The sequence below is a fragment of the Gadus morhua genome, chromosome 3, assembly GCF_902167405.1.
Source record: "Gadus morhua chromosome 3, gadMor3.0, whole genome shotgun sequence".
Taxonomy (NCBI): Eukaryota; Metazoa; Chordata; class Actinopteri; order Gadiformes; family Gadidae; genus Gadus; species Gadus morhua.
The window spans coordinates 13,230,915-13,252,605 of record NC_044050.1 but is presented as its reverse complement, the minus strand read 5'-3'; the positions used below and the strand labels follow the sequence as shown (position 1 = coordinate 13,252,605).

General features: G+C 43.2%; 2 protein-coding genes across 3 annotated transcripts; both read left to right on the top strand.

Annotated features, from left to right (window-relative positions):
* Nucleotides 1-275: 275 nt before the first annotated feature.
* Nucleotides 276-1,769, top strand: trappc5 (trafficking protein particle complex subunit 5). The gene is made up of 3 exons (XM_030352724.1): nt 276-390; nt 653-925; nt 1,020-1,769. The coding sequence occupies exons 1-3, from the start codon at nt 340-342 to the stop codon at nt 1,314-1,316; spliced, it is 621 nt and encodes a 206-aa protein (XP_030208584.1). The 5' UTR covers nt 276-339; the 3' UTR covers nt 1,317-1,769.
* Nucleotides 1,770-2,547: 778 nt separating this feature from the next.
* On the top strand, nt 2,548-20,302 carry mcoln1a (mucolipin TRP cation channel 1a). Of its 2 annotated transcripts, XM_030352690.1 has the most exons (15): nt 2,549-2,820; nt 7,995-8,139; nt 8,292-8,542; nt 8,924-9,088; nt 9,404-9,560; nt 10,928-11,015; nt 11,366-11,462; nt 11,746-11,845; nt 12,695-12,801; nt 13,414-13,563; nt 15,810-15,911; nt 16,075-16,197; nt 16,537-16,743; nt 17,236-17,366; nt 17,810-20,302. In XM_030352690.1, exons 3-15 carry the CDS (start codon nt 8,453-8,455, stop codon nt 17,844-17,846), a joined length of 1,554 nt encoding a protein of 517 aa, XP_030208550.1. In that variant the 5' UTR covers nt 2,549-2,820; nt 7,995-8,139; nt 8,292-8,452; the 3' UTR covers nt 17,847-20,302. The 2 variants fall into 2 exon arrangements, with proteins under 2 accessions (XP_030208549.1, XP_030208550.1); XM_030352689.1 differs by lacking the exon at nt 7,995-8,139 and having other exon boundaries at nt 2,548-2,820.
* Nucleotides 20,303-21,691: the final 1,389 nt, after the last annotated feature.

Below are 21,691 nucleotides of genomic sequence, written 5' to 3'. Positions count from 1 at the left end.
AGTGAAATGTTAATTAACTCAATAGCTACCTACCCATGCACATCATTAGGCATCAGTAGACCTGTGTTTTATGCTTGACATGCTTCTATAATAATTAACAGTAGTTACACGTGAGACCCAAGCTATGTTCTATGCCACAAATGTACGTTTTTCATAATTGTATATTAGGTAAATACTAAAATGTGAGTCTAAGTAGGATCCAACATTTGGTTAAAAATATGAATGCATTCTCATTGTAGTAATTTAAGAATTTATTTTTGGATTATTCTGTTGCGTAAAGGTTTCATAACGGCGCAGTTATTTTCGTCACGTGGCTTTTTGAACGTGACATGTGACGACATGACGTTAACACCCGGAAGAGGAAGCATTTCTACCAAGACGATAACATTGGTAGGTCTACATTCATGGATGAAACGTATCTTTGTTTGTATAATCTATTGTGTATTAATGTGGATTATACTCTTGTACAATCTAACAATTGCATTGCAGCCGATATTTGCAACTGTGGCTAGCTTATTTGACCCTTGTTGTATTTGCGCGTAACCTTTAAAAATGCATGATTCCCCCGGTTGACAAATTTGCACATTTAGTATTTGCTGATGCTCCGCCTCAACCCTCGCTTTTCCCTTTATCCTTATGTTTATCCTAATAGAAGATGGAGACTCGGTTCACCAAAGGGAAGTCCGCTATTCTTGAGCGACCACTTACTCGGCCCAAAACAGAAGTGAGCGTCAGCGCGTTCGCTCTGCTGTTCTCCGAGATGGTGCAGTATTGTCAGAGTAGAGTCTACTCCGTGTCCGAACTCCAGGCTCGGCTGGCAGAGATGGGCCAGGGCGTAGGGGTCAGCCTGCTGGACGTCCTGGTTCTGAGGGAGAAGAACGGAAAGAGGGAAACCAAAGTCTTGAACATACTTCTTTTCATCAAGGTAAAGGAGTGTCTGTCTGTTTGTTGGTCCGTCCTCATGCATGCATGCACGTACTTATGTGGGAATGACATATTAAAAGGGCATTTGTCTACAGGTATCCGTGTGGAAGTCCCTTTTCGGCAAAGAGGCTGACAAGCTGGAGCAAGCCAACGACGACGACAAGACCTACTACATCATAGAGAAGGAGCCCCTGGTCAACCTGTACATCTCAGTACCCAAGGATAACAGCAGCTTGAACTGCGCCGCATTCACAGGCGGGGTGGTGGAGGCCATCCTCACCCACAGTGGCTTCCCCGCCAAGGTCACCGTCCACTGGCACAAGGGCACCACCCTCATGATCAAGTTCGACGAGGCGGTGATAGCCAGAGACAAGGCCCTAGAGGGCAGATAGAGGTGTGTGAGTGAGAGGGAAGGAAGGGGAGGAGAGGAATACAAGCGGCTGCTTTTAGCTCCATCGAACTGACCCAAGACTTTTAACTAAACATTCTCAGAGGTTTTTTTGAACAATGAGGTAGCATTTTAGGGGTCTCTCTGGATGGTGCCATAGGCCCAAAACCAGAGCATCAGTGACGTGCCAGATTAAATAAATGTATGTACAACTTGTTTAATGATGGCTGCCACAATGGTGACAGTGGCACAAAGGCTAACATGTAAACTCCACTAGGGTTAACAGGGCATACTGTCGTGTGAACAACATGGTTCGTTTTAGAAACGTAACAAAATGGATCCAAATTGTATGTGAAGGTTATTTCGTTACAGCACACTCTTACGATAGTGTTCATGGTGTTTTTGTTTTCTGTTAAAGTTCAAAGAAATATACTAATAAACCATTCTGAAAACATTGTTTTGATTTGAGTTCTATGTTAAGTTGGCAAGTTGTAAATGTAGTTTTAGTCTGCGGTGACAAAAAAAAAAAAATCTAAAAAATGTAAAGCATTTAAATACAGAAACTGCTTAGAATATACACCGAATGAATACTTTAATGTGTATTTGATACATTTATCTTTATTAAAACCTAGGAAAAGGGAAATCTGCATTCCCACTCTAACGCATCACTACGCATAGAGTGGCGAAGTCACGCCCCTTCCGGTAGAGCCCGTGGGACCTATGAGATCGAAAAATATGAATGGGTTTCAATGGAGAGAAAGTCATTATTTCCTGGACCCAGTCTTTATATGCCCCGGATTACACATATGTTGTTTGGATTTAAATGATAATTTTTTAATGCAAAGAAACTAAACATTTTCGTGAAGGAGTTTGATAATGTTAGTTTTTTTTCCAAGGGGATGATAAAAGCATCAAAAGAGGTGAAAACCATTTTAAATTGGGGCATGTGGAGAGTATCAGTTATTCCGATGGGGAGATTGTCGGTCTTGTCCACGCCAGTCGCTGGGAGCGTGACATCCAATACGGGACGTGTAGTCTTTCTCATTGTGTTTTCTCTACAGCCTTTAACTGAACAATTGCACAATAAACGGGCAAACTCTTGGCATAAAAATCTATCATTTAAATCCACAAACAACATATGTGTAATCCGGGGCATATAACAATTGGAGTCTCTCTCTCCCCCCCCCCCCCCCCCCCCCCCCCTCTTTTGGTGTGTCATGTGGTTTACGTCACATGATCTTGAGGGAAGTGCTTCGGCCAGCGGCAACAACACTGCCGAGCTACTCCCGCTGCCTCATGTATATTCCCGAAAACTGTCACCTATTTATTATATATTATACGTCCCTTCAGGTTATACATCAATGACCGAACCAAGTGGTAGTCGTCAACGGTTCACTGACGGGAAATACGGGGCCAAAATACGGGCCAGTGTAGTTATTTTGGCGCCGTTAAACTTCTTCTGAACACGTCTAAAGTCATGGCTGCAAGTGGGAACCACGATGATTCAGGTAATTAGGTCCAAATGTTCTTCATTGTTGCTGCAGAGTATTGATGAATATCCCACTGTTCAAATAGCGATCGTTATTTGTAGGCATCGACGCAAACATGAATCCCGGTCCCATGGATAGGAACAATACATGACAGTCTGCCGTTGTATAACCTGTGACAGCTGTATTAATTATTTGCAGAAGTATGCCATTTGTTATTCGATCGTGAAATTGTATTTAAAGAGCAACATTGGTTCCCTCAGGAAATATAAACTTGCTTTGTGTCAACAAAGTTTATAAGTTTTACAAAGTGAACGTAAGTATGCCTATTACTGTTATTATTACATTACAATTCCTACGAATTTGCTTTGTAACACTGATATCCTACTTCGATTACCATGAAACTGAGTTCTTGACCTCATTTACTGAGGCTGCTTAGTTCTTCTAAATAAGCCTATTGTTATAACGTCGCTACAGTTACATCCCCCCAAACCCCGTCCAATATCTTCCTACAGCAGCTCTCAGTCTGGTATAATCAACTAACTCAGAAATAGTTCCGCGTTTCAGACATGATAAATTCCATAGTTTAAAAAAAAAATGCTGACTTTCAATTGTTCGTCAGCAGTTTTTCTTTTTTTGTCCAATTGTTCAGCACCAAATTGATTAAGTGTGCTCGTTCTAAAGTATGTAATATAGTCTGCCCATTGTAAGCACTGGTAATACCTACTCTGTTATACTTCATGGAGCTGTAAGTGGGTGGGCTTTCTACAGGAATCGGCCAACTGAGAACCAGTTAGCAGCCTAAGTACTTTGTGGACTCATTCTCAGTAACAGTCGTGGCATGGAACTGACAGGCACAACCTCGCTGCCTAGACCCTTTTCAGTGAGTCGTCCGGCGCTGCACGATACAACCTTGGTAGCGGTGGCCATATGATTTAAGTAGAATTGTTTTGTAATCGTTTGATTGACTGTATCTCGCCTCATCGTCCTACACCCGCAACATCACCCATGCCCTCTGTCGCTGGCCCTGATCTGGCCCCTGATTTGACTGCTATCTGCCATCAAAGATCTGTTCAGCATTTCACCCTCGCCATATTGACTTGTTAAGTGGATACATTCTTTTGGCTGTGATTCATTCTTATATTTTATTGTTGTCTTGCACATCTTTTTTTTTTCCAACAAACAATGAGACACGCAACCATGGTTGGGGTCAGGACATAGACCTCTATGTGACATAGAAGTTTGGAGTCTCCTCTCAGTAAAGCCTGCACTGTCGCCACTGCCCATGGTTATCTACACTGAGCCTCACTACATACAGCTCTATTTAGTTTGTGTTTGCTCTGAACTGATCTTCTTAAGTTACTAAAGAGGTCAACAAATTGTCTGGATTTGAATCGGTCGATTCAATTTGGACATTGTAGATCAACATGTTATTTATGAGTAGGACTAGTAGTTGGCGCAGAATATCATCAGGTGATCCGAACATACTTTGTATGTGCTGTTATAGATGAAGCACACATCAACAACTTCCTCTTATTTTAACATCTGCTAATCAATGTTTTTGACACAGAAACGACTCTGTGAATAAACAACCCTAAACATAGAAATCCTAGATCTAGGGGGCGTTATTCATTTACAAGCTTTGTCGTGAGAAGTGGTTCATCACAGCTGGTTAGTTTTAGGAAGCAATCCTCTTCAATTGTGGTTTCGGGTTATGCTAACCCCATGATGTGAAACACGGCTCAAATATGTAAAAGACCAACTAATCATGAGGACCTTTTATCTCCAGACTCATGTGTTTAAGCCGGGGCATCACCATGCATTCTCCCTGGGGATCAGGTTCCCCCCAATAGTGAGAAAATACAAATGACCAACCCCCAAATAATTTGTGGATGATGCCCCAGTATTTATATACAGAATGAGCTATATACAGAATGTAGTGTGTAACTTCCAGATGCTAGCACCTTGGCTATTAATCTAACAAAGCACTAATCCTTCCTCATTCGTCTGCCCTGTAGTTGCTGACTTGGGAGTTTAGACCAATTCTGTCTCGTCGTCGTCTTAAACATGCATGCTCTCCTCACTGGCTTAGGAGTGTTGGCGAATACGGAGATAAGATTGTGTGGAGACTGTGGAACAAAGGCCACATGGGCTGTAAAGCTGTCAAGATCTAGCTGGGAAGTGTGTTTTAAGGAAGGCCATTGGTTTAGAAGTGTGTTTCAGTTTTGCTTTCTAACTTTCTCCTTCCTTGACTGTGAGCTTACTATCTTGCCTACGAGGGATTTGATCGGGTTACTGACTCATATCTTACCTACTGTTGATATGATTTATTTCTTACTTGCATGGACAATACTTACCGTTGGTGCAAGTGATTTTATGGCTTTATTTATAGCTTGATTGCTGTGAATATCAGATGATGGGCTTGCCTCAGCCCTAGAATAAAAAGTCATCAAACCAATAACTGGAGAGTGGCTGGTTTGGACCCCTCCTCTTAATCCTGGCAATGGTTGTTCAGGTGTCCTTGAGGAAGAGGCAGTCAGGCTCAAGGAAGAGACATTCAGGCTCAAGGAAGAGACATTCAGGCTCAAGGAAGAGACATTCAGGCTCAAGGAGGTGAAACCACCCAACGTGTAGTCGGCACACAGTGTTTTGTCCCGTCTTTCCCGTTTGGTTTCTCCTATATTTTCTTTGTCTTAGTTTATATTCTAAGCTATGATTTTTCCCCATATAATCTTAAACCCTAGTTGAGTTTTGTGAGGAGGTTTTTGTTCAAAGGTGCGTTTGGGAAATAGTGTGACGATCCTGATCTAGAACCAATCGTATCGCATAGGACCAATCGGTGCTAGGGGTAGGGAATTTCAGTTCATGAAAAGCAAAGAGAGCCATTGCCTGCAGAAAAAAAAACAGCAACAATTGCGGCCCCCACAGAAACAGAAATCTGCACAGAAAGCTTTTATGTTTCTTTTGCTTTGCTTTACGGCCAGAGCGAAGAGAGAGTAACCCTGTGTACCAATACGGACACCACCATATTATTTAGTATGCCTGAAATGATTTAGTATGTCCCAATAAGGAAGGCACTGCACCACAATTAGAAGGGTGTGGTACTACATACGGTCGCATTTCGCCGTGTGCCATTCAGCATGCTTTTTTGGCTATTCTGCCCCACAAATCTGCGCAGCATAAGATATGTCACATTGACTGAGCCCGCCAAAGTAGATGAGTGGCCCTACAGGTGTACTTATCAGTGAAGCAACCTTTAGTATTTTCCAATGGTATGCTTACTGTGTTCAACTGTACATACTTTGTAAGGGTAGCTGCAGTACGTACTGCAAGTAAAAAGAAAAACTATGCGTTGTGGAACGCAGACTAAGAGTTTCTTAAACAATGTGAAGCTGCACCCATATGTGGAAATCAATTACTGTCTAGCCAAGACCCGAATGCTATTCATGCTAAATGCTAACTTTTATTTCTGGATGATCTCATGAGGGTAATTCATAATAGCACAGCCAGGAAAGATGTACTGCCTCTCTTTATGATAAAAATTTGATGACCAGGTTTGTGACAGCCACCACAATTTATAATCCAATTCTTTGCTGTTTGACAGGTTTGTTAAGATTCAGCTCAGACTCTATTTTTCTTCTGTAGGCCTACCTCTCTTCTCGGAGGCGAGCGAGACTGGAAAGGTGACCAATGGCTTGTTTGATTGCACGAAACGTTGAAGGAACAGAATCTAAGCTTGAAGTTTGGTGCCAGAAGCCTAAAAACTAACAACATTGACAGGTCTTTGACAGCCTCTGCTAGACTGCAATGTAGAAAGGTATTCACTATTCTCTCAGAGATAAGCATGCTTCTAAGGTGCTGGAACGTTCTGCGATGACAAGATGCCGGTGGTTGATTGCAGTGGGCGTATCCAGCCACCATTATGAACCTATTGCTGCCAGTTTAGACCTGATATTATAGTTACTAGTTGGTCAATGTCTTTAATTTTTCCATTAATGTAGTGGCCCATATCCATGTTTATATGCACGAAATGCTCGAAAATGCAACTGAAACAGCAGGGGATGACAAAGAACCACAGGTGGCCGGGATCATCATTATTATCAACTCATCATCATGTTGCCCGGATCGGTTGTCACGGTTATCACGTCAACACAGACAGTCGTCGTGGTTATCGCGTTGGCAGACAGTCGTCACGGTTTAAGTGTTGTCACAGACGTTGATTATGAGTGTTTAAAAACAGGCTTTGTTATGCCACATGTGTGGTCGAGTCATTCCACATAAACACTCAAAGTTCACCCAGAGTCCTTCACACAGTTTGTGTAAAGGACTCAACACGTTGAGTGAGCTGCAGAGATTGAAGGGGTGGGCAACAATGTTCTGAATGTCTAACAGAGAACAGAAGTATACAGTGTGTTTACAGGTACAATAGGTAACATTGGCAAAGAGCTTTTAAAAATGGTAATGCAGTCCCAATTCGCAGCATTGGAGAGAGTTGTCTCCGTCCCGCCCTCTCCTCCCCAGACTGAGAGCTCACCCGAGTTACCAGGTGGGGGACAGGGAACAAACACCAGCGCAAGCCGATTGCACCATGATATTATGAGACGAGCACAATCATTCGATTGGATTATGACATGATAAGTGACGACGACGACGAGTCCTCAACTCTAAGTTGCTAACGTGATCGTTTGCAAATTGACAAATGATAGATTATAAACCATCTCATCTGGCATCCGTCCTGAAATATTTCTGAGCTGTATTTATTTATCAAACTGATTTAACCAGGTCAATCACTCACTTTCAAGAGAGACCTGAACAACACATGTTTCTGATTCATTTTGAACACCGGTCTTGAGGGCGGTCACATGACGGCGATCACGGTTGCCATGTTCATGATGTTCAGTCGTCACAGCCGTTTGCCGTGACTTTATTTACTGTAAACAATAGTTTCAACGCCATGCATAAGTATCATTTAGCCATTAGACATTCAAAAAGTTCCCGAGATTACAGGGTGTGAGGACCTCGTCGATCAACACAGATGGAGCGATGGATGTGTGGCACATCAATATGCAGTCTTGTAGTTTAATTTCTTCCACTGTTGATGTTTTTTTTTGTGACGCACAAAAACTGTTTGAATCGTCTGACCCTGCAACATGACTAAATATACTTTGTGACTCCTACATGTGTTCTCAATCCAGATAGGCGGACTGCTAAATAACCAAAACAAAGCAAATCGTCATGGAGTGATGCAGACGTTCAAATAAATCAACTAAAAGGACTCTGAGTTACTTAATCGAAAACAGCATGAGCTCATTGTTGAAATGGTGATTTGGATTTAAAGAGGTAAAATGGCTCAAGAAGTCCCAGCATGTAGAGATTTGGCTACCACTGCTTGGGTTTCTCAAAACTAATTCTCTCTCTTTCTCTTTCTCTTTCTCTTTTTCTTTCTCTTTCTCTTTGTCTCCTCCCTCCCGCCCTTCGTCTCCCTCCCTCAGAGAGGAATGGAGGGTCGCCCTCCCCCCCTCAGCACGGGGGCGACCACTGTCACCACGGGAACAGCCATGGCCTCCACGGGTTACTCGGGGACCCGGTGGGACACTGGGTGGCGGCGGACCCAGAAGAGGAAGCCCTGCGCAGGGACCTCAAGTACTTCTTCATGAGCCCGTGTGACAAGTACCACGCCAAGGGCCGCAAGCCCATCAAGTTAGGGCTCCAGCTGCTCAAGATCATCATCGTCACCGTGCAGGTACGCTGTGGGCCGGCGGGCGGATGGAGGCATCGCACGCTGTCTTTGTGAGGGTATTACAAGTGGCTGTATGCTTATGAGATGAGGCGTTGCTGTTTGCAATCACTTACTGGCTGCCAAGTCTCTCTCTTTCTCTTTCCCTCTCTCTTTCATAAAATATTTGCTTTGATTAATAACTGTTACAGTTAAAATCAGACCCATTTCCAGATGTGTATATCAATCAATCAATTGAATCAATTTATAATCGCACAGTTGTATATTTAATCATTGAGTGATAAATGATCTTGCTGTTCAGTCTCACTGTCTGTCTCCCTCTCGCTGCTACTCTGTCCCTCGTCTGTTTTTCTGTCTGTCTCTCTGCCTCTGTCTCCCTCTTTCTAGCTGGTGCTGTTTGGCTTGAGTAACCAGGTGGTGGTGAGCTTCAAGGAGGAGAACACCATGACCTTCAAGGAGCTCTTCCTCAAGGAATACGACGAAGGCTCCAGCGACTTGGCCGTCTACACCCAGGGCGACCTCTACGACCACATCTCCTACACCATCGAAAAGGTGAGACTAACGCCTTGCGGTTCTTACTCTTCGTCTGAGAGATATGGTTCATAGAATAAGTGTGGGTTTGTTTTTTGATGCGCTTCATGTAATATATATTAAGAGAGCTCTGGAAACCGTGGACAAGTAAACAATGTTGCGTGTCATTCAGAACACTACCTAAACTCGCAACTCGCTATGCTTGTTTACCCGAGGCCTGGCTACACGTGATCGCTGGTCAGAGCGCAGGGCGCGTCCTATGCTGGCCGGCCGTCACTGTTTACGTCCCAGAAAGGCATGCATTAACGGGTCGCCCGTGTTTCCTCCCGGCCCCAGTACCTGGACCTGGCCAACACCACGGTGGGGCGCTACGCCTACGTGTACGGCGTGGGGGTGAACGACAGCGCCCTGTCCCTCTGCCAGCAGTACTACAAGAGGGGCAGCATCGACCCGGCCAACGACACCTTCACCATCGACCCCCACGTCATCACAGGTACGGGAGACTGAGCGGACTACTCCAATAGGGTTTGGTTTAAAGGGTGACTGGATTCCATGTTCAGTTCCACATTAAACTAAATCCCAAAAACCTTCAAGGTGACACATTATACCACCAGGTGTGAGTGTGATAAGCCATTACAAGCAGTTTTGAAAATCTGCCTCTTCTGACATCATAAGTGGGCGTGTCCACCTAGATATGTGTTTTATAGATGAGCAACGTTTGCTACAATCCACTGGGTAGGCTGGTAGACAGCACACATCTAGGTCGACATGGCTTTTAATGGCTAATCACACTCTCATTTGATGGTATAATATGTAACCTTTAAACTAAATCCAAAAAAACAGAAAGTATTTTGGGTGAGTGTTCATGGGAGGGAGGATTTATCCCTATGGTAACGACCCATGGCAACTGTGTGACACGTCGCCGAGCTGTCCTGCAGTCGGCACATAGGGAAAATGTGCGCATTTCCTTATCGGTTGAGCCTTTTTAGATTCTGAAGATTAATGATACGAACTCTGAGGCTGCCTAACAATGTTTGCAGCAGTGCTGGCGAGCTGTTTATTCCCTTTGAATTTTGCAACAAATGGTTTCCCTTTTTGTCTGTGCTTCCTCCTTGTGGGCATAACTTCTGGGTTATTTAGACTTTACCATGAACATAGAAGTGAGTCATGAGTCAAATGTTGTGTTAGTAAGCTTTTCCGTAAAACAGACAATTGACAATCAGTATTGACAATCGGTTGGAATTTCCACCACATCAAAAAATTGTGTTTTATGGTAGACGCACATTTGGCTTTATAGAGCACATCCGCTTTCTGGTTTCCAAAGACCACACCTCCCAACAGTCGCTGTTTACGAAATAGTCTTATTATAAATTGTAGCAACAGGCTCTAATTAGATTTTTTAAAGGACTTTATCTTGTACAATCTACCACTCTCCCAATAAATATGAATTTGTTCACAAATCATTTTGCATAATGCATACTAACTACGTAACGCATTCATGAGCAAAATGCCCAACGCCCACCTGCTCTTTAATAACAGGTTAAACAGGTTAAATAAACAGGTCTTTATTCAGAGGAACCGGACCACATGAGAGAAACCAAAGTAGAGTTTTGAGCTTAACTTAAAATGGTTTCTTCTTTATAATAAAGATTATCTCTGTATAGATGAGCAATGTTTACTTCAGTCCACTGGGTAGGCTAGTAGACTGATCTATCCAGCAAAGATCTAGGTGGACACGCCCACTAGTGATGTCATATGGGGCAGATTTTTGAAACGGCTTGTAAGGCTAATCACACTCACACCTGGTGGTATAATATGTCTCTTTTAATCGCTCCCTCTTCCTCCCCCTGTCCCCGAAAGACTGTGTCGGGGTGAATCCAATGTCTGCCCCCATTGGTCCTGGTTCTTTGAAAAACGACTACAAGAACTTCATTCTCAAGTTTCACAAGTAAGGCGGATTTTAGCGTTCACATGTCTTGCATCGCCAAGTCTCCCACTTCAGCAAATGTCAACAGTAGAAGCTTTAAGTTACAGTGTTATTGACTGTGATGTTAACCTATTAGGCCTGCTTATTGTAGGTTCTGTCCTTGTCGTTAAATATAATGAGATTCCATAAAGAACAAAATGCCTCTCTCTTTCGTTCACTCACTGAATTCTTCCCGTTTTATTGACTGTGATCTAATCCTAATGGGCCTATTTATTGGTGGGTTGTATCCTGGTCGTTAAATACAATGAGCTTACATGTTTTGACACAATGCCTCTTTCTCTCACCCTCTCCCTCACCCTCTCATTCTCTAGGCTCATTAATGTGACCATAGAGTTTCAGCTAAAGGCCATCAATATACAGACCATCATCAACAATGAGATACCTGACTGTTACACGTTTTACATAACCGTAAGTGTTTCCTGTACACACAGACTTGGTGGAAAAACAGAGCAGTGTTTGAATTTTCCTTTCTGACCTATTTCTAGGAGCCGTTAATTACATTTTATCAGACTTCTCTGTCACCCCTTCCTAATTTAATAATTACATTTTACTATCTTGACAATCTTTTAATTTGCCCAAATCACACCCATTCAACAGCATTGAATCACTCATAGAGCTGGATTTTGATTAGTTAGTCATTAAGGATCCAAGATTGCTTGTGTTTGATTGGTTGGTATTCCCCGTCCTACAGATAGTCCTGGACAACAAGGCCCACAGCGGCAAGGTCCAGATCAGGCTGGAAAACCGGGCAGTCATCAAGGAGTGCAAATTCCCAAGCGTCTCGGGACAGGGTGAGTTGCTAGGGAGGGAAGTAAGGAGAGCCTGAACAAACACACGTTTTATAATGGATTGAGGTCACGTAATAAACTCAAGGGAAGACTACAGTTAGCTTGGTTGATATGCAGCAAGACGCTCCCTAGCATATTATCTGTTTAATCAACAAGTACAGTTCGATGCCTTACCGGTTATTACAAGGCCTTTCTTCACCGGCCACTGTATGGTTGTATGTAGCAATACCCGCAATACATGCCTGGTTGTTGAAACATTTATAGATGCAGAAGTGTTGAGGGATCAGAAGCAGTCAGGTCAGATGTGACAATATAGGATTGGTTCGCATCATGTTTGTTTATATTGCCCAATTTGCAGGAAGTATTCACAAATGTTCCCTTAAAAACAACCTTTTTAACATCTCTTCTGTGAGGAGGGAAACATGATTCAATTAAAATATAAAAATACCTCTAAAGATTCGTCAGTGTCTCTACGGATATTATCAAATCTCCAATTAAACATGGAGACCGGAAAAGTGTGGCCTCATATTGTACCTGGGTCAGAGAGATTCTCAATCACAGAGCTACCATAATACAAAGAGGATTTCACATAAACATAACACAAACAGGACCTAGTGGGCCGATGTCACAGCACCAACCTAATACAAATGGCATCCATTGGACTGATTTCACAGTGCAAACATAACACAAATAGGATCCATTAGACTGATCACACAGAGCTTACAAAGTAGAAGTAGGATCTATTAGACTAATCACATAGAGCTTCCATTGAACTGATTTCAAATAAGGACCAATAGGATCTACTGCTATCCATGGGTCTAACGTTGGCGCCACCTTGTCTCTTACCTCCAGTGGAGAACTATGCCCGCCTGTCCTTCGACGTGTCCGTGGTGCTGGTGTGCTTGCTGTCCCTGGTGCTGTGTGGAAGATCCATACTGCGGGGGATCGTGCTGCAAAATGTAAGGAGAACCCCCCCTCTTCACCTCAATACTAAAGGCTGATGTTCTTCCTTGTTCCTAGTGACATAATGGCAGGTGTGCAACTAAATCAGCAATTGGGCTTCGATCACGGAAGCAATTGGACAACCACGTCTCGCAAATGATTGAGCCAGTTTTCCTCTAGGCATGACTCATACACTCGACCAGCATCTTTAATCAAGAACCGATTTGATTTGGCTTCTAGCATATCAGGGACTTGACCCCTCTCAAGCAAACAAGGACAAATCCAGCAGGAGAGCCCACCAACTTTTATGATATCGAGGTGGTGCTCCATTTTCTAAAAAATTCTAGTAGATGGGAGGAATTCATAATGGTTCAATCCCAACATAGTTTCTAAATGTCAGTTAGGCTTCTCTGTCAGCCTCGAATCACGAGTGAACTCTTCAATCTTAAAATAATAAGGCCGCTCTTGATTTCTTTATTCCCTGTGATTGGGCCTGAGGCATGGTCTACCCAGAGAAAACGATCCTCAGCATAGCATGTATCAGAATAAAGGAATCCAATCAGCGCTAGCCTCCCTCACTCCCCCTTGCCCTTATCTGTGTGTTTCTTGTTTTGGACCACGTGTTTCAGGAATTTGTGGCGTTCTTCAAGAACAATCTGAGCCGCAAGGTGTGCTGGGCCGACCGCATGGAGTTCATCAACGGCTGGTACATCCTCCTCATCGTCAGCGACTTTTTCACCATCATAGGCAGCTTCATCAAGATAGGCATCGAATCAAAGGTCAGCCTTAGTGGGTGTGTGGTCGCAAAGTTCCCATGGTGGAAAATCTATAGCTGCATATAAAACAGGATTTCCTAAGCACATGTTATCCAACCATACCTTATTTTCACTGCTTTCATCGTACGTCTCTACCAAATAGTATGACAGTATATTTCAATAATATAACGTTTTTATCAAGTTTGTGTACCTGCAGTTTCACCAGGGTGGAGATACTGCTGTTGGTGGGTTTATGTGTTTTTTTTTTTTGTCTTCATAAGTGTGTCCCATGTCTTTTTTCAATTGATTTTTTATATTGTTTCCTTCACAGGCAATCGGGTATTAATCAGCAGTGTTTTACCTTTTGTTTACCCAAGAACGAAAACCTCAGCCTAAAAACACAACACCATCATGTGATGATGAAACGAAACAAAAAGGTCCACCTTCAATTAGGTGCAAATGAGAGATCCAATAATCAGAGTGATATCGGTACATTGCACAGATACATATATTCAATTGCATGTATTCATACATGCATGCACAGTCAAACGCAAACACGCTGACAACATACATATAACATACAAGGTAAACACTTGACCTAGAAGGAAACTATTTTCTCCCCCCCTTTAATTCCCTCCCCGTCCCGCCCACCCCGCCAGTCGAACATCAGGCTTCTCGTCACTCAAATTTCCCTGACCTGTGATAGAAATGGTTCCTGGACTTCTGTATATATGTCAATTTTCCCATTTATTGTATATATTAGTTGCTCATAAGAGGCAGTTTCAGATAGGGCCGTGAACCATTCAGAGAAAGTAGGGTTGTTACCCCCGGCCCAGTGCCTCAATATCACCCTTTTAGCTGTAGTAATCGCGACCTTTAGCCACTGGGCCTTTTTCAGGCCAATTCTCTTGTGTCCTTTTAGACTGTTCAGGAGGCACGGAGCAGGAGTGAGGTCCACATTCACACCTAGACTGTCAGTGATCTATTGCATAACCCTCTGCCAATAGGTGGCAAGGCTGGGGCAATGCAAAAACATGTGGACATCATCACCTCGTTCAGCCTGGCATCGCCAACAGAGATCCGAAAGACTCAAACCCGCCCTACGCTTTCTCACCGGCGTCCAGTAGAGTCTGTTTAGTATTTTAAATTGAATTAGTTTAGACCTTGCGTCTCTCATTGGGTTCAACATCCCCTTCACTAATCTATTCCATTCATCATCTTCAAACAGTACCCCTAAATCTTTCTCCCTTCACAGCTTTTAGACCTGAGGTAGTGCCCTTAAAACCATCAATGAGGTACTTGAAAATTTGACCCGACAGGTGTGGAAGTTCACTGAGCAATTTCAATTTAGACCCTATGGGAGATTGAATAGATAACTTCCTGCCCGTTGAGCACAATTTAGGAAAACTATCTCTAAGCTGGAGAAATTTCCAGAAATCCCCCCGGAAAGTATTGGTGTGATAGAGACATCCAATATGTTTAACACCTTTAATGTACCAGTCTCTCCAAAAGAACAACTCCCTCCTATTTTCTGTTTTGGATTATTCCATATTGAGGCAGATGCTACTAGGAAGGGGGACAAACCCTCCTTCTATGCATCTGAAGCCAGATATCCCTAGAGTGGGAGGTTATTGGGTTCTGAACATTATTTTTTGGACATTGACTCAAGTAGTCTGCTGCACTAAATGGGGTATTTCATTCTTCCTCCAAATCTACCCACAAGGGTCTGTCCTCCTTACTTGAGAAAAGGGAGGCTATCTGAGCCCCTGTGAAATCTTCTTGGTAAAGTCTCATATTAGGGTGTCGCTGTCCCCCACATTCTATTTGAGCCCCTGTGAAATCTTCTTGGTAAAGTCTCATATTAGGGTGTCGCTGTCCCCCACATTCTATCTGAGCCCCTGTGAAATCTTCTTGGTAAAGTCTCATATTAGGGTGTCGCAGTCCCCCACATTCTGTTTTAGCCTGTCATCTTGATCTTCATTCTAGGCCTTTTCCCGGCCCAAATAAATTGACTAAACATTTTATCTATAATCTGTAATGTGGTTCCTGGAACCCCAAGACGCAACATACTTAGAAGGTAGTTCAATTTGGGGGCTATGACCATTTTTATCGCTTGTATTCTTCCCCATGTGTTTGCCATGTCTTGACAGAACATGTCATCATAAGTCTGTCCTGTGTCCGTCCTGACAGAACATGTCCTCATTAGTGTGTCCTGTGTCTGTCCTGACAGAACATGTCCTCATGAGTGTGTCCTGTGTCTGTCCTGACAGAACATTTCCTCCTATGACTTGTGTGGCATCCTACTGGGGACCTCTACGCTCCTTGTGTGGGTCGGAGTCATCCGCTATCTCACCTTCTTCCAGAAGTACAATGTAAGTAGCAGCAGCACAGGTGCATGGCCTTTTAACGTTCCCAGATTTGACTCACTCACTCACCCACTCACTCACTCACTCACTCACTCACTCACTCACTCACTCACTCACTCACTCACTTCAACTTCAAGTAAACTGTGTGTATGCGTGTGTGCCGCTCCAGATTCTGATATTGACGCTGCGGGTGGCGTTCCCCAACGTGATCCGGTTCTGTTGCTGCGTGGCAGTGATCTACCTTGGCTACTGCTTCTGCGGCTGGATCGTCCTGGGACCCTACCACGTCAAGGTCAGGGGCCCACCGTCACTCTGTGTTTTTACCTGAGTTCTAGCCTGTCCACCTTGTTGGACATTTTGTTATGTCATCGCCTTTCGTTGACAAGCGGCCAGCAGCACTCAAAGTTGAAGATATTTTCACTTGCTTCCTTTTCTGGAAATGTGCAGCAGACGCATTGAAAGAAAGGTACTCAGCACAGGCTGAGGTATGATAAGGAAACAATGGATGTATTGTTTTTGATAATGCTGTTCCGTGCGGCCCCCAGCCTCAGAGGACCCCAGAGTCTGAGGGTGTAGCACTACTCTGGCCACGCCATAAACAAAAGTTTTGTGTTTTGCTTTGGCTCCGTAGTTCCGGACTCTGTCCAGTGTGTCCGAGTGTCTGTTCTCGCTCATCAACGGCGACGACATGTTCGTGACCTTCTCCGGCCTGGAGGGCAGCAGCACGCTGGTGTGGGTCTTCAGCCAGGTCTACCTCTACACCTTCATCTCCCTCTTCATCTACATGGTGCTGTCGCTCTTCATCGCCCTCATCACCGGGGCGTACGAGACCATCAAGGTACATTGGGTGTTAAGAACACCTTATTCCCTTTTCTATTCATGATGCGTCGTAGCATAAGCAAAGTCACAATGTAAGCCTGGCAGGGCAACTCAGGCTGGGAGGCCTGAGTTGGAGGGGTTGAGGGAGTGTCCATAGCAAACTTATTGTAAATAAAGAGAGGTACGGGCTAAAAAGCATTTTTTATTTGCAGAACATGTCAGTTATAGGATGTGATTGTTATTGATAACATTATTGAAATCACTATTGACCAGCGTTGACCACATATGAGTCCAAGTTATTTTAAGCTTTGAACTAATGATGGTTCAGCTCCTTTCATGTACGAGGGCACGGCTAGCAGACTAAACTATTTTAGATGAGCATACCACATGTGTTTGTCCTATGACAAAGCCTCTGTGAGAAGGGTCTGTTCAAAGGTTTTTTTCTGTGCGCCTCTGTTTAGAATAACCCTAAGTGTTTAGAATAACCCTATTCCTCCCACGTCTCTGGCAGCATCAAGTCCAGGAGCCCATGCACATCACGGACCTCCAGGCCTTCATCGCCGAGTGCACCGACATGCCCAACTCCGGCAAGTTCCGTGGTGTGGAGACCTCGCCCTGCTCCATCTTCTGCTGCTGCGACAGGTGAACACACGACGAACGAACCGAGCCACCGGCTCAGTAGAGCACTACCGTAACTCAAGATCACATGAGGCCAGAATAAGGTGGTCTGGTTTGTTTCTGTGCAGACGCCTGAGGGGTCTTTGGTTTTCTTATTGTACCCTGTTCATAAAGGTGGCAGTTACTGTAGACATTTGATTGTAGACATTTAAATGTGTGTTTATCGATATACAGCCAAGTCGACAAGCAAAAGCCTGCAGAGATTGATGTTTTATTGCTTAGTGGATGTTTTTTTAAGTAAATGTTTTATATTCGTAACCAAAGATACTTCAGAGTGATGTTTATCAGATTGGTCAAGTTCAGGTTTATAGTGTCTCTTTTAAACTCCAGTTTTAAAAGAATAGTTTTAAATTGCGTTTTTTATTATAGTTATAACTAAACGACTTCTCCGAACGTTGTTTCCACAGAGCGACGACCTATGACGACGTCCTCCTGGTCAACTGAAGAGGACCGTTGCAGCCTCACTAGTGCCTCACTGGTGCACCCTGCTGGCCACCGTACCGAACTGCACACAGCACTACTTCTAGCCCAAACTGTCCTCTTACATCTTCCCGGGCTGGTTGCTGTAAAACCATCACCTCCACTCACCTGAATCGGTTAACGTCAGTGATGTCAAAAAAGGACCCGGGTTACCATTGAGGAGGAATGTGCTCATGGAAGTGAACTCCAGACCATAATGATTCGCATTCTGTGTGAATATGGATCCAGATTTTTTAATGAGGCCTTTGACTTTGGAGCGGAAATTCTGCTTCTAGGACATCCTATATACTATAGTATGGTGGCCCCAGAGGAACACGTGCACACTTTTTATTCACACGGTCCATGTTTTTTTCTTGTGTACTTTGTAGTGTTACTTTTCCATGTTTTTATTTGTAGTACTGCACAGCGCTACCATCGCACAAAAATACTTTTAGCAGGTTTGTTTTAAGAAACAAGAGACTCTACTTGAGAAGGTTAAAGTAGTATATGGTGCCATACTAATTTCTATAGTCGATTTAGATGTTCACTATCTCACTTTATTGGTTCATGCATTCAGTCGGACCAGATGACAAAGCAGTAACCTTCCAGACACCATATGCTCTCTGCTCTACTCTGCTCTACTTTACTCTGTCCTGTGTTTTATCTTTTAGCAGTCATGCACTTCAATATCCATATTTAAAGGGGAAGTGTGTAGAATTGAGTGGCATCCTATGGAACATACATGGAAGAAATGGTTTATAACATCCAAATGTATGTTTTAATTAGTGTATGCTCTAATGAAAATAAGAATCGTTGTGTTTTTGCTTCCCTTTATAATGTGCCCTATCATATATACATGGGATGTGGGTCCTCTTCCACTGAGCTAGACACGTTGCACCTCCATGTTTGTACAGTAGCCCAGAAAGGACAAACGGCCATGTTTTTAAAGTTGTAATCATAATAGCTATCTTACATGTAAGCTATGATCTGAAGATTTACAGACTAAATAACTAAATACAAATAACAAATCGATCAAGAAAAGGCTTGGCTATTTGATGATGTCGTAGATGATGTCATCATTTTGGAAGTACCTCCTGGCTCTTGACAGGCCAGTACCGGCCACTGTGGCCTCTCCTACTTACTGATTAAGTGTGAGGTGTGGGGGGCTGGGTATTCAGTTGGTTGCAGCCTCAGCATGCTCTCCGCAAGATTCCACTAGATCCTTAACACAGCAACTTAACTGCCAAATATAGTACAGATCATTGCAGATAATAGGAGCCCAAAACTCAAACATATAGAAAAGGATAGGGATGTCGTGAACCTCAAATTGCGGATTGACAATCAGAATAATGGCACAAACGGTCAGCAAGAATGTGTTGGAGTCTCCACACAGAACAGCACTGTTTATCAGTGTCTTTAACGCTGCTTTGTCTTGTGAGCAAAGCTCTTAGATTAGTGATGGAACACAACAAGGTTTTTATTTAATCAATGTATTTTGTTTTCTACTGGATCCAATAGGTTTAATGAATCTATTTATAGTTGTGTTGCATTATTTTCCCCTTCAACAAAACCTTACCTGTGTATAGCATCAGCTGTCATCGTGTCTCTTACTTGCATAACCTACTTTTATGATCAAAGTTGGTTGTAGTAGGCTGTTTTATGTCTGGATGCATTCTTAGATGACTGGCTTTTTACTGCCTCGGAACGGTACTCATGGGAACCTGAGGGAGATGTGATTTGTCCGAGCATGGATTGACTCTCAGACGGCTGAGTTTGAGGACAGGAGCGTAGAGAGTGAGAAGGATGCAGAAGTACTCCCCTGCTGGCTCCTGGCTCCCTAATGCTTTGTCCTTGGTCATTCACAACCGCTCGGAATCTCTTGTTCGCTCTCATAATGATGTCTTGCTTGAAATGTAGGCTAGAGCTATAGGCCTAGGATAGTATAGGTTAATATAAAAAAGCATTAATATATATATTATATATATATATATATGCCAATTACTTTGAATTGCGAACAACAAAGATTTGGGAATAAGGATGTCTTCGTCTATAATGATATGAATTTGAAGTATTTATAACAATCAGTTTGGAATAAAACGTTGGGAATTATTTTGTTCTTCATTTCAACTAGTTATAATGGCTATCTCAGATCTATTGACATGATGGTCTTGATATTCTATAAATATGTTTCCACCCTTGAGGCCCACACAGACCCTCTCCTGACTCAATATCAGTGAACACATTTGGCATTATGGTTATTATTGTTTAACATTTGCTCGTTCCCCATCTGTGCCTTTTCATCTTATTGTGCGATTTCATTAATAAATGGAATTTCATAGCAACCAGAGAGGTTCTGTTTACCTTTTTGTGGTTCTTTTTTATGTTGTACGTATGTGACGCACGGTAAAAACAAATAAAAAATATTTTTTAATTAGCATTTGTATTCGTTCTACTGTAACCCTTTTTTATCTGTGTGTGTGTCCAAACTCAAGGTCATCATTATAATGCCTAGCTGTTCATAGAGCATCAGTAGCTACAATGGACGATGGTGTGGTCCATAATAGCAGCATTTCGACTAAATCTTGTGTTGGACTAGAGGCCTGCCTCAATGATCGTGGAGGAAGGGCGTTTCCTATCATTATTCCCATGCTGTAGCTGTAGAATACGAAGCCAGGCTGGCACTTTAGGGATATTGCTTTTTGTCTGTCCAACCTCTGTTTTCTTCCCTAGTTTTTGTTGGTGTGTGTGTGTGTGTGTGTGTGTGTGTGTGTGTGTGTGTGTGTGTGTGTGTGTGTGTGTGTGTGTGTGTGTGTGTGTGTGTGTGTGTGTGTGTGTGTGTGTGTGTGTGTTTGTGTGAGTGTGTCCCAGCTCTGTGAGTACTGAGGCCCTTGGTTGTGTGTGCAGCTGTCAACGTTACAACAAGTGTGAGAGGTGGGGCTTTTCAGGATTTACGATTTTTGTGGGGGAATACCACCCTTCCCCTCGTCACAGATCCAAAAGGACACAGAGCCAGCGTTCAGCTCAGTCACAGACCACGCTAGCATTGTGAGCTATCCGTTCTCTGCCGTCCAGTAAGGTCTTCTAGAGATGGAGGCTTGTGCCAGGCAGACACGCCCTCGCTGTGTAACCACAGTATTAGTGTGCACTGTGCACACTAAAACGCAGGCACGGGATTTATAAAAGCTTTGGTTGCAGAGTGATGTCATAATGGATGCCATTAGTGTCTGGTTCTGTTCAAGTGCAGAAGACAGAAGCCGTACCTGAAAGTAGGCCCTGGTTGCACTGTTTATATGTCGCAACTTTATCTTGGGCAGTGCTAAAGAGAGCCTGGAGATGGACTTGTGTGTTGTTCTGTGGACGGCAATCGCTGAACACTATGTGGAATGTGACTTGTGGTTTTGTTAGTGAAACTTCTTATCATGATGACACAAGTGGCCGCACAGCGTCTGGTTAATGGGTGGAGAAGTGCCTGTTCATGGGATGTAAAAACAAATATATGAAACTTGATTCTTGCAATGATTTTCAGATTCCAATGAAGGAATATTGGCCTACATGTTGGAAACACAGACTGAGCTTTGGACCTTAAAATGGCATCCCATTGGGCGCCTTGTCTAAACATTAGCAGTAGGAACTAAACAGAAAGTAGCCTACCAAATGGTCACGTGTTGTTATTTGTAAAGGCCTAATTGTGATTAAATCTTTATTTAATTGTTTTAAAGAAGATGCTGTACTCTCATGCGGTTACTTTGTCATTACTTTAGGGTTATCATAAAAGAGCCATAGAGCCCATTGTTGGGAGGCCTACTTGCCAAACATTGTCCACAACAATG